Source organism: Artemia franciscana, chromosome 21 (assembly GCF_032884065.1).
Source record: "Artemia franciscana chromosome 21, ASM3288406v1, whole genome shotgun sequence".
Lineage (NCBI taxonomy): Eukaryota > Metazoa > Arthropoda > Branchiopoda > Anostraca > Artemiidae > Artemia > Artemia franciscana.
Window position 1 is genome coordinate 28,828,163 of NC_088883.1, and position 14,370 is coordinate 28,842,532.

The 14,370-nt window shown below is 32.6% G+C and overlaps 1 protein-coding gene across 1 annotated transcript in view; it reads left to right on the plus strand.

Annotated features, from left to right (window-relative positions):
- The window catches only part of LOC136040798 (rho GTPase-activating protein 190-like), a gene marked incomplete at its 3' end in the record, with an annotated part of 203,100 nt that overhangs the window by 96,104 nt on the left and 92,626 nt on the right, over positions 1-14,370 (plus strand). Inside the window, 2 exon segments of the mRNA XM_065725127.1 lie at positions 4,169-4,324; positions 12,826-12,946. Coding sequence (XP_065581199.1) covers positions 4,169-4,324; positions 12,826-12,946 — 277 coding nt within the window.

A 14,370-nucleotide genomic window follows, 5' to 3' on the forward strand; every position in this document is an offset into this window, starting at 1 on the left:
TAAAAACTACTTGTGAAATTTTTCACTTTTCGATGACAGCTACTGTCTGCATGCAGTCTCTGTACTGAGGTATAAACCCTTGTCTTTAGACAAAAAAAAGAAAAAAAGAGGAAAAAACACAGTCTTTCTTGTGAGCATCCAAAATCTAACTTACTTTCTCAAACTTTTAAGCCCCCTTGCCCCTCCCCCCGCCGTCCAAAAAGGAAATTTTCCTGAAAGTTCCGATTCGATCCCTAATTCCTTAGACAGGACGAAGAACGGTTAATAAACTACGTATAAAATCCGTCGTTTTCAACCCACTGATTCCATGAAAATCTGCAATAATTTATAGTCGCTCCCGAAATTCCACTAATTTTCCGTTTCACTAGCTCATTTTTGGCAAAATAAAACATTAGACTTTTCTTCTTTTCATTCTTAAATCCACACCTCTTGGCTTCTAATAGTCCATTACAATTATATGCACAATACAGTTCTTTATTTTGTCGGGTCTTTCCAGTTCAATAATTTTTGTCTCTCTTTTTAATTCTATCCTAATTTGTATGTCACTTCTCTTCTTTTAAAATCATTTTCAGCTATATGTTAAATCTCCTTCTAAATCTTCTATCTGTTCAATGTCCTTGTCTTGTTTCAGTGTTTTTTTTTGTTTTTTGCTTTTTTTGTATATATTTTATAAAAGTGTTTTATTCTTGTTCTCTGTGGTCCATTACAAGCAAAGCTTCTTTGGGCTAGTAACCGTTTTACTTTTGTAATAGTTTTTCTTTTAGTATTAATAAACTGATTGATTGATTGATTGATTAGCCCAAATGCAATTTTTAGCATACATATATATAAATATATAAATACAGGATACATAAATACATAAATATAGCAAATAAAATAGATTAGCCCAAATACAATTTTAGCACAGAAAATAGCACTTGCTTCTATTAATATTTAACACACTTGAGAGAAGCGTGTGCAAATTATTTTATTACATTGTATATTTTATAACATTATATATTACAATTTGTATCATGTCTTATGCACATGTCTGTTCCTTAGTTTCTATTTGTCGTACTATATAAGTCAATGATATATATATATATATATATATATATATATATATATATATATATATATATATATATATATATATATATATATATATATATATATATATATATATATATATATATATTACGCCCCCCTAAAAGTCATATAATCTTAATGAAAATCACACTTTCAGATTAACTGTATTAAAGAACTCAACTGAAGAGGTTTCAAGCTCCTATCTGCAAAAATGTGGAATTTTGTATTTTTGTCAGAAGAAAGATAACGGGTGCGTGTGTATTTTTTCCCCCAGGGGTGATCGTATTGACAGATTAATTCCATAATATCGCGAGAGGGCTCATTTGAATGGAAATTAAAAGTTCTAATGTCCTTTTTAAGTGACCAAAAAAAACTGGAGGGCAATTTAGGTCCCCTCCCACGAAATTTCCCAAAGTCACCCGATCAAAATTTTTGAGATAGCTATTTTATTCAGCATAGTAAAAAAATTTAATAACTAGTCTTTGAGTATGAATTAATCCCCCACAGTCCCCGGGGAACGAAGAAAACAGGCCAGTTCGGCTTTAGATCTATCACAAACAACTTGGAAAGTAAAAAGAAATAAAAAACCAAATTGGAAGAATTAAAAAAGCTAACAGTGTGGAAAAATACAACAACAGATAAAACAAAAAACATGGAGTCAGTCTTTAAGTTAGAACAAAGCAAAATCTGAAATATAAAGAGCTCCTTTTTCCAAATAAGCAAGACATTTTTTAGTCCTTATTTCGTTCTTTCTCTTTGGCTGTTCAACTTTGCGTGTGGGGGAATTTTTTATGGGGGGATGCTTCCTCCCCCCCTAATTATTGTAAATCGCATTTTTAAGCCTTTTGTTGTTGCATTTTCAACCTCTGAAACGGCCGAAAATATCCCTTATTTTGCATATTGTTCCGTCTTAGTATGAGTAATGATGACACGAATGACACAATGAGAACAGGGAATCAACTGGGGAAGTAAAACTCTCCTAGACTTAGATTATGCTGTAGATTTAAGCATTCTAGATGAAAATATTATCAAAATGAATGAATTTTTGGAGATTTTATGAGTTCAGGGCGCAAGAATAAGTTTCAAAATTTAATGTTAAAAAGACTAAATTGCTAAGACTAAGAATAAGTGAAAGTGAAGAGGCTACTTTGGGTTATGAGAAGACTGATCAAGTGGATAGCTTCACTTACCTGGGTGTATTATTAGTAAGACAGTTGATGCAGTGAAGATGTTTAAAGTAGAATAGCAAAGGTACAGGTGTGTTTTTTCATAGTTGAAAAAAGTTTGGAAGAATAGCAAGATAAGTGTGACCCAAGATGAGAGTATTTGAAGTTACTTCATGACCAAGTGTGGTCAACTTGACCAAGTTCATGGTCAAGTTGGGTCCTGAAACGTGGGCACTCCGAAAAACAAAGGTTGATTTTGCCTCCAGAGAAATTGCCTGCAGATTATTTTGGGTACCTGACTGACTGAGCGTGTCTAAAATAATAAGGTGAACGAAAAATGTGGTTCAATCCGACTTTCTAGCGCTATAATAAGAGAAATGGCTAGGGCATGTTCGGCGGAAGAAGGATGACAGATTGCCAAAGATTGTCTATGTCAGCCAACTGCCTAGGGCCAAACGAAAAGCGGGTCGTCACATAATAGGGGGATGTCATAACGAAAGGTTTAAGGGTGTAAAGAGGGAGACTTTAGATAGATTGGGATGAAGGAGGAGCGCGCATAACTGTGTTGACCTCAGGCGGCTTGGTAAGGCATGGAGTTGCTAGTAGTAGCAGCAGTAAAGAGTTGTGCCTATATTGTGGTATGTAATTGGTATATGGTATTAGTGGTATGGCAAAATTGTTATTGGTATGTTTTATAGTTAGTATTTCAGTGGTATTGTGTAATACCCCAAAGTTTGAATTGAACGAATGTCCCTGTCTTGCAATGCTAGAAATGCACTTATGGCCTGGGTACAAAATGTAAACTATTGCAGCTGAAAATACTTACGAAAAAACGAGACAAGATTGTAAATTTCTAACCTTAAGGTTAGTTTAAAATAAATAAATTTGATAAGTACAAATTAAACGATTTTATTATCTCCATTTGTGAATTATTTTGTCTACTGCTCTTCAATTTAACATTCTTTTATGCACATGACCCAGGAATAGCGTCACTTCTCCCCCCCCCCTTTATGACTATAAATATATCTGGTACATACGTATTATCCCCACTCACAAGGATCTATATGATCTGAGAAAAACCGGTTTGTCTGTCTATAGTAGAAATTAGCTTTGTCTCATTGAGAAAAATTGCGATGTAAATATATTTTTTACTAAATCGATAATATGTAGTGGTGATTATGTTAGGTTTTTGACACAATGCGTTCTGGGCGGCCTACTTTTCATAATTCTCTTCTGTAGTTTCCATAGTTTTGTCTCTAAATTATTATATTTTTATCATATTTTGATACATTTTATTAGGATTAACCTAACTTCACTTCTTGGGTGGGGTCGGAATAATAGTAAGTACATAATAAAGTAGTAAGTACATACCTAATAAATCGATTTCTGTTTAACCCATTTTTCTCAATGCAAATGCATAACGTGCCTTTAATCAGGTCTGTAGAACTCAAATTGCGTTGTGCAATATTTGATCTAAAGATGCTGAATCATGTTTGTCCTAATCATAACTTATAAGAGATAAAATACCTAAAAAACAAATTTTGTTATGGTGGTACGCTATGTTACTAAGAGTTCCTTAGCGAAATTATAGTGTCCAAGCGAGGGGAGAAACCGTCCACCCTGGTTGTATACCTGTGTTCATGCACTTTTTTTTATTGCCTGTTCTAATGTCTACTGATTCTTTTTGACGGTATATCTATTAACGTTTTACCCAGGTAGTTCTTCTATATAAGCAGCTACTACACGTAATATTTAAACCTTACTTCTGCTCAAAAGCTATTATTAATGTTTTTATTATTTTACATCAGATTATTATTCAAGCGTCGAATTAATTTTCGTAAGTCTGTATTTTATGAGGTACTCGATCGTTTTTATATTATTTATTTTCTAATATTTATTTTGAACTCTTTATTGTATTTTATACCCCGTTTTAGGTTCAAAGCCTTGGATAGACTAGATGGGGAACGACAGAAATTACTGCTTCAGCATCTGAGTTTCGTTCAATACCCGCGGCGGGAGAACTGTGTTGCATTTCCACATTGTTGTGACACCATCATTGAAAATACACTCAGATCAAAATCCTCATCAGAGTAAGTTTCTTATTTGCTGCATCTACATTTTTGCAAAGAGGCACAGTATAAATATACGAACAGTAGCGAAAATTTCTATGCTCTCCATGAAAGTTTTTTGGGACACATCAGTCGCACACCTCTCTTCATGACTCCACCTTCCGTCTATGCGTAATGACGAATTATTAGCGCATTACAATCGGATTATAGGAGATTTTTCAACATTGTTGTGACACCATCATTGAGCATACACTCAGATCAAAATCCTCATCAGAGTAAGTTTATTATTTGCTGTATCTACATTTTTGCAAAGAGGCACAGTATAAATATACGAACAGTAGCGAAAATTTCTATGCTCTCCATGAAAGTTTTTTGGGACACATCAGTCGCACACCTCTCTTCATGACTCCACCTTTCGCGTACGCGTAATGACAAATTGTTAGCGTATTACAATGGGATTATGGGAGACTTTTCAACATTGTTGTGAAACCATCATTGAGAATAGACTTAGATCAAAATTCTCATCAGAGTAAGTTTCTTAATTGCTGTATCTACATTTTTGCAAAGAGGCACAGTATAAGTATATGAACAGTAGCTAAAATTTCTATGCTCTCTATTAAAGTTTTTTGAGACACATCAGTCGCACACCTCTCTTCATGACTCCACCTTTTGCGCACGCGTAATGGCAAATTATTAGCGCATTACAATGGGATTATGGCAGGCCATTGCTCTGATGTATTGGTAACTTCCCACTCCACGCGCTGTGATGTGTCCCATTTCTGAACCAGATTTTAGCTACTGTTTATATATTTACACTGTGTCAAAGGAATAAGAGAGATCACTTACATATTATTCTGTGATGACGAATGTTCTTTCATTTCATTGGCTTATGTCTCTCATATGCTTTTTATGATGGCAGAAAGGGAACCTAATAACCCCTACGAAACCTGATTATATATATATATATATATATATATATATATATATATATATATATATATATATATATATATATATATATATACATATATATATATATATATATATATATATATATATATATACACATATATATATATATATATATATATGTATGTATATATATATGTATATATATATATATACACATATGTATATATATATATATATATATATATATATATATATATATATATATATATATATATATATATATATATATATATATATATATATATGTATATATATATATATATATATATATATATATATATATATATATATATATATATATATATATGTATGTATATATATATGTATATATATATATATATATATATATATATATATATATATGTATGTATATATATATGTATATATATATATATATATACACATATGTATATATATATATATATATATATATATATATATATATATATATATATATATATATATATATATATATATATATATATATACATATATATATATATATATATATATATATATATATATATATATATATATATATATATACATATATATATACATATATATATACATATATATATACATAAATATAAATATAATATATATATATATATATATATATATATATATATATATATATATATATATATATATATATATATATATATATATATATATACATTTCGATTTATACGTATATACTCGTACATTTAGGCTACGTAAATGGTTAATATACATATTTTTCCCAACATCCCTAGCTCAGAATTGAGATTTTAGTATCTTGGGGGAAATGTTGGAATTAATTACTTGTCGTCCAGTTAAACTGTAAGAACGTCTGTTGGACCCTGTTGCATGTGCAGAATACCGTCAGTTACTTGATGTTGCATGGACAGACTTATTTTTGGGTTCTATGGGTTCTGCAAATAATAAATTATCGTCCGGTTTAACTGAAAGAGCTTCCATTGGATCCTGTTTGATGTGCAGAATGCCGTCAGTTATTAATATTTTGCATAGATCAACTTATTTTTGGGTTCTTTGAGTTCTGTAATTAGTAATTTGTCGTCCATTTAAACTGGAAGAGCTTTCATTGGACCCTATTTGATGTGCGGAAGGCTGTCAGTTATTAGATGTTGCATAGATCAACTTATTTTTGAGTTCTTTAGGCTCTGTATTTAATACATTGTCGTCCAGTTTAACTGAAAGAGCTTCCATTGGACCCTATTTGATGTGCAGAATGTCGCCAATTATTATATGTTGCACAGACCAACTTACCTTTTGGTTCATTGGGTCGTGGAATTAATTGCATATCGCCTATTTAAACTGAAAGAGCGTTCATTTGACCCTGATAGATGTGCAGAATGCCATCTGTTATTAGATGTTGCACAGACCACAACTTATTGCATTTGTGTATAATTTTTGGGGGTATTTGGAAGTAGTGCCAAGCTTAGTTCAGGATTTTTTTTAAATTTATTTATTTATTTTTTTTTGCCTCTTCATATAATTTTATTTAATGCAGTAATCATACTAGATTCTCAATAAAGATTATATAACACGATATCCTTTATCTGTTAGTCTTTTTCGGTTATGGCTGGGATTATCTTCAGGCACCAAATGTAATGTTGTTTTCTTTTATTCATATTTGCCATTTTTTGCATATTCTGTAGTATAGTTCCTCTATCATAGGTTGTATCCCTAATTTTATTTCACATTCTTATGGTTATCACTTCTAAGTAATTAGAACCAGTATTCGTATTATAATTGCTAGTCCCCACTCCCTTTAAAATTCAAAGCCCAAATCCTTGTATTGATACAAGCTGTCGTATCCAAGAATAAATTCCAAATATATGGTGCTCATAATACAACAAAGGCTCTGCTTGGTTCTATGGAGCCCATGGATCGAGCTCCGCTGCAGTAAGGTTGGACGACAAACTTGCTGCTTGTGTCTGTAAAAAATACCCAGCAATTGAAACCCTTTTATTTAACTGAACCCTTTCATATTTCTTTAATAACTATTAACAACAAGATAGCTAGTGTTTATTTAAGGTCATGTACAAAAAAAACCCTTGGGAACAGTTCCCTCTAATATATTAATGATAATAAAAAATCTGTAATAAAAATAATAATATAATACATGATATTAAAATTAAAAATAATAAGAATGTAAAATATATAATAAAAAATAAAATAAAAATAAATATATAACAATAAAATTTAATAGTTTACAATATTAAATTTTATAATATTTAATAATATTATTATTATAATAAAATTTAACAATAAAAATAAAATTTATTAATAAGATCCATATTTGCCTAATGACAATTAACAAGATCAGCTAATATTTACTTAAGGTCATGTACAAAAAAACTTAAAAAAAACATCATGCTCAAAAAGTTAAAAATAAGTTATGTACACAGAAGAGCAAAAATTATGTTAAAATACATCAGCAAATATTCTTTCAAATTCGTATCACATTGAAAATACTCATATATCCCGTTTAAGTACTGTAACACGAATTAATTATTTCAGTTCCCCCATAATCATTACGAGTCACTTATAAATTCTTGTTCGTTCTTCGAAGTCTCATTATAGTTCTTATAAGTCTCTATGAGACTTATAAGAGTGTTGAGTTTTACATAAGTTGCATTTCTCCCGAAAATAATTCAAAGATTCTTGTCAGTGTTTGCTGTAAAGCGTAACGTGATTATTCAAAAGAACTAATTTATTAATACTGATGAGAGAATAAGAGGACTCGTTAATCTGAAGGTGGTCCTGATCTTGTCTAGGGTATATTCTATGTAATATATATATATATATATATATATATATATATATATATATATGTCTATAATTTATGTCTATGCGTGTGTGTCCTGTGTGTATCGCCAAAAATCTTGAAGAGATCGTTGAGTACACCAATTTGAGATTTTAGGCCCCCTTGGGGCCTAAACCCTACCCCTGTAAAGCCCTCAAAGCTGTTCGTGCTGACTAAAATTAGATACCCCTTGAACACAGGTTCAAATTATTCACATTTTCTTGATATTAATTTCCAAACCGCGCCCAACAGGTAAGTTAATAATCCTGACCTAATTTTCCAAATGTTTTATATATCCTATTTAAAAAAAAAGATTTTTCTTTTACATGTGGAGAAATCTTTCCAGAGGGATTTATGGGGGTAGGGAATCTTTCAAATACTTTTAATTAAAAATACAATCGTTGTTAATGCATAGATTGGGTGGAGTTCTTTTGGGGGGGGGGGGTAGATTTTCCTTTTAATTTGCTTTCTTTTGGGATCGCAGTAATGCGCGACGAGTAAGCTAGTTTACAATAAGTTCAAATTGCTCGAATACTTTTGTAGCCATTTTGGACCAAGGAAAGACAACTAATAACTGATTAACTTGCCTATTCTTAGATCCAAGGCCTATTCTTATTCTTATCTTAGAATTTTTTTCTCCTTTGGTATTTTTTTGTCTCATTTTTTTATCTTTGTATTTTACATTCTCTTTCTGCCACACAGTTGATAGTGGTGGACTCAGGATTTGGAAGGATCGGTAATGAAGAGCTAGAATTACGCTGACTCTTTTACTCGGTAGATGTATAGGCTTATGATTTTGAAAACGTTCGCTCGAGAGATTCGGTAGGCTGGTAATTCTTTGAGAGTGTTTACCTGGATCCAGAAGATTTTTAATTGGACCCACTATAATTTTTTGGGGAACCCCCTCCGCGTAGAAAAGGTCACTTAAATTGATTTTTTTGTGCTTTGATGCATTCCTCCGGAAAAGTTTCGGCATTAAAACACGTTGATTATTTTGGTCTAAAGTATCTTACGCGTTAAAAAGATTGATTTGAAGAACCTTGATACAATTTAGAAAAGCTTGGAGGTGTAGCCAAATAATTCAACGATGAAACATGTGTAATAACTGCAGTGACTCCTGGAGGTATATGAATATTTTCTTGGGTGTTCAGTCGTTAAATTTTATATGCCTATCTGAAATATAGCCATGTAAAAGCTATATAATTTTCGGACGTTATATGGCTAAATTTTAGGTCTGTACATGACCCCCAGGGCTCAGTAAAGGCAAGGTTTTAACTTGATGATTTTACCTATTTTAATTTGAAAAAAGGAAAAAAAATTGTTGATTGAATAATATTTTAGTGTATTAAGGAGGCCCTAGACGGTCAATCACTTTGATCAAAGGCTTCAGTCGATTGCCAAGCATGAACAAGCATAACAAAGTAAAAAGGTTTTTTGTTTTGTTTTTTTTTTAAGAAAAAAAAAAGAATACTCCTAGTCCTGCTCCTTATCTTTTTAAGGCTTTGAAAACTGCAATGAAGACTATTTTATTAGAATCTTGGTCTTGAAAAGAATTCCAATGGTCTCAATAGGACATTAAGCCATATAAAGATTTTATTTCCCAATTTTAGGAAATATTTTTCAAAACTATTGAAAACCAATTCAATTCAAGATTTAGTAAAGGTATGAGAGTCAAAAAATGTTCTTATAGCTTTGGGTTTGCTGTAGATTTCAAGGGGGCGCTCACTTTTAGAAATCGCGTGCATGCTCAGCGTGGCGGAACTGTGCCAAGCATGGCGGAAACTGTAACAAACGAGATGGGAACTGTGCGGAGCGTGGCGAAACTATGCCAAGCATGGCGGAAACTGTCATAAACGAGGCGGAAACTGATGGAGCGTGGCGGAACTGTCTACCACATGTTGCGTGCTGAGTTGTAGACCAGGCGGTGGCAAGTCAAAAGGGTTCTTCTAGGAACTTCGAGTAAAACATGATTTTCCCAATTATGGCTTGAGCTTGCTTTTCATTTATTTCTGCTTCCATGGTTGGTCTTAGTAACGAAATTAAAATATTACGTTTTTTAACGAAAATAAGGGTGTATAAAAGTGTGTGTGGCACATGGGGCTTTTAGAGGTTCGCAGATTGTCTGCGGTTAGTTTTGGCTCTTAAAATTGATGGTATATAACATCTAATTTATGGTTGAATTAGTTCTTCTTGATGTTTTTGCAAACATTCGTTGTATACGATGAGGCCGTGGAAAAAATATACGGGTGATCAGGACAACAAAAAAGATTGCAAAATACTTTAAATTGAGAATGACCCATAGAGGGAAATTTTTGTGAAAGGGAGGGGGGGTGGAATTGTGCTTGAAATATTTTATTTTTCCTTTTTATAGCCAATGCCCATGTGGGTTTAAATCATTTGATATCAATATATATCGTGTCTGACATTTCGTGAGTTAGTTTTATGGTATTATGGGCTTTATTACGTTTCTTTTTGTTTTACAGTTGTAATGTTTTATCATTATTGTTATTATTTACCATGTTTTGTTATATGTGTGATTGTCATGTGGTATTATTTCGTTTTATTTTTTTTGCAATAAATATCTATCTCTATAATATACTGAATGAAACAAAAGCATAGATTGGTACGAACCTTTCAATTTAGATGTAAAGAAGCAACTCTAAAGGTTTAGAGTTAAATAGAAAAGATTGATAAAGAAAGATTGGATCTGTGCGTTTCAGCAAAAAATTTAATAAAATAGACAGAGTAGTAAATTTTCCTTGTTTGGCAATATCTCACGTGATAACTTTCCGAGAAACTTCCTTCACTTTCGATTTTGACGAAATCTTCTAATAAAGGTAAAAGGGAAGGAAGTATCGGAGGAATCCAGGACTTTTTCCTCGTGGTGGATTGGTGGATAACAAGGGCTTATAATATGGCATGTTTATTGAAGTTTTTATAACTTTTATGCCCTAGGACTACAAAATGAACAAAGGATCAAACAGTTCGTGGTAACGAACTGTATTAAGGAGCGACCTGGCTCAATAATAACCAAAACTCTAAAAGTGGGATTTTAATACCAATAGCTACATCAAAAGAATCGCATTTTAATGCTAATTTAAATATATATGTTTCGTCAAGTTTAGTCTTACCCATCAAAAGTTGCGAGCCTGAGAAAATTTGCCTTACTTTAGAAAATAGGGGAAACAACCCCTAAAAATTACATCATCAGATTCAGCGTATCAGAGAACCCTATTGTAGAAGTTTCAAGCTCCTGTGACCCAAAAAATTGGAGGGCACCTAGGCCCCCTCCCACGCTAATTATTTTCCCAAAGTCACCGGATCAAAGTTCTGAGATAGCCATTTTATTCAGCGTAGTCGAAAAACTTTATAACTATGTCTTTGGGGACGGCTTACTTCCCCACAGTCCCCGTGGGAGGGGCTGCAAGTTACAAACTTTGACCAGTCACTTGTGAGTTTATCGGTAAACTCATCCAAGTGAGCACAAGTTCAACCCGGTATTGTTTGATGCCAGCATTCGAACTAGGATTAGATCAACAGTCACTGTGATGTTTTTTAGGCTGACCTGAAGAGGTTTTCTGAAGGGTTTCTGAGAGGTTTAGGCTGACCTGAAGCGGTTTTCTGAAGGGTTTCTGAGAGGTTTAGGCTGACCTGAAGCGGTTTTCTGAAGGGTTTCTGAGAGGTTTAGGCTGACCTGAAGAGGTTTTCTGAAGGGTTTCTGAGAGGTTTAGGCTGACCTGAAGCGGTTTTCTGAAGGGTTTCTGAGAGGTTTAGGCTGACCTGAAGCGGTTTTCTTAAGGGTTTCTGAGAGGTTTAGGCTGACCTGAAGAGGTTTTCTGAAGGGTTTCTGAGAGGTTTAGGCTGACCTGAAGAGGTTTTCTGAAGGGTTTCTGAGAGGTTTAGGCTGACCTGAAGCGGTTTTCTGAAGGGTTTCTGAGAGGTTTAGGCTGACCTGAAGCGGTTTTCTGAAGGGTTTCTGAGAGGTTTAGGCTGACCTGAAGAGGTTTTCTGAAGGGTTTCTGAGAGGTTTAGGCTGACCTGAAGAGGTTTTCTGAAGGGTTTCTGAGAGGTTTAGGCTGACCTGAAGCGGTTTTCTGAAGGGTTTCTGAGAGGTTTAGGCTGACCTGAAGCGGTTTTCTGAAGGGTTTCTGAGAGGTTTAGGCTGACCTGAAGAGGTTTTCTGAAGGGTTTCTGAGAGGTTTAGGCTGACCTGAAGCGGTTTTCTTAGCTGAAGAGGTTTTCTCTGTAAATTAGAATATTTTCAATTTTAAATTAGTGGAGTTTCTAACCACCTGACTTAATATGCTAATTGAAGGCTTGGCTAAACAAATTGTCATTGTTGAGCGTCTATGTTTTAGAGATTTAAAATATCTTTCCAAGGATACACTGCTTTCTCTGTGAAAAAGCCAACTTTTCATCGCACGTGCACGCTCGTAAAACGTTGGAAGAAAATATTACGTCTTTCTAGCCCTTAAAAAGAGATTTTAAAAAGGGGACGAAAAGGGGAGCATACAAAAGGACCGAGTTTGTAAGAAACCTCTGCTATATTTTGTAGCCATGGCCCATGTGGGTTTAAATCATTTAGTAGATATATATATATATTCTGTGTCTGACATTTTATGTGTTAGTTTTATGCAATTATGTGCTTTGTTACGTTTCTTTATTTCTTACGTTTCTTGTTTTTTTATTTCTAAACGTTCTATGTTTTTTATTTCTTACGTTTCTCTATTTTTAGCTCTTCATCTTTGAAGAAACAACAGCAGAAGAATTGGTTAAACAGTCAGGATTTTGGCCAACTTAGCGTCACCATTGTTGGTGATTCCACGCTTGCTCAGGAAGTTGTACGAGAAGTTAAAGTAAGCTTCTTTTCTTCTCTAATTTAATAAGTTTACGGTTGTTTTTTTTTTTAATTTAAAAATGCCATTTTTTTTTGTATTTTTATTGATGAAAATTGTTGAAACAAAAACTAAATTGCCCTTTTCAGTAAATTGCCTCCTTTTTTCCTTGTAAATGTCAACAAATTTTGTGCTTAGTTTTGCTAAGTCAACTTGTTTGAAAATTCCAATACAGCTAGTCAATCGAGAAGTTGCACGAGAAGTAAAAGTAAGCTTCCTTTTTCTTCTAATGCCATAAGTTTAGGGTTGTATTTTTTTTTCTTTTCCTTTTTTTATTTAAAAATGCCCTTTTTTGTATTTTGTTGATGAAATTCTTGAAACAAAAACTAAATTGCCCGATTCAGTAAATTGCCTCCTTTTTTCCTTGTAAATGTCAACAAATTTTGTGCTTAGTTTTGCTAAGTCAACTTGTTAGAAAATTCCAATACAGCTAGTCAATCGAGAAGTTGCACGAGAAGTTAAAGTAAGCTTCCTTTTTCTTCTAATGCCATAAGTTTAGGGTTGTATTTTTTTTTCTTTTCCTTTTTTTATTTAAAAATGCCCTTTTTTGTATTTTGTTGATGAAATTCTTGAAACAAAAACTAAATTGCCCTTTTCAGTAAATTGCCTCCTTTTTTCCTTGTAAATGTCAACAAATTTTGTGCTTAGTTTTGCTAAGTCAACTTGTTAGAAAATTCCAATACAGCTAGTCAATCGAGAAGTTGCACGAGAAGTAAAAGTAAGCTTCCTTTTTCTTCTAATGCCATAAGTTTAGGGTTGTATTTTTTTTTCTTTTCCTTTTTTTATTTAAAAATGCCCTTTTTTGTATTTTGTTGATGAAATTCTTGAAACAAAAACTAAATTGCCCTTTTCAGTAAATTGCCTCCTTTTTTCCCTGTAAATGTCAACAAATTTCGTGCTTAGTTTTGCTAATTCAACTCATCTGAAAATTCCAAGACAGCCAGTCAATCGAGAAGTTGTACGAAAATTTAAAGTAAGCTTCTTTTTTCCTCTAATGCCATAAGTTTAGGGTTGTTTTTTTTTCTTTTTTTTATTTAAAAATGCCTTTTTTTGTATTTTTGTTGATCAAATTCTTGAAACAAAAACTAAATTGCCCTTTTTTCCTTGTAAATATCAACAAATTTCGTGCTTAGTTTTGCTAGTTCAACTCATCTGAAAATTCCAAGACAGCCAGTCAATCGAAAACTATAAAAAAGCTGTATATAAAATCCAACCCTCTCAAAAACTGTTACTTAGTTCGTACTTCCCTTAAAGTAAGCTGACATAAATAAAGGATTTATTTCATATGGAGTAGTCCTTTAATACCATCGATTGGTATAATAAATTATAAGTTGTTTACGGTGAAACGTTTATAACTTGAATTTTTTTCGACGTAACATCTTAAA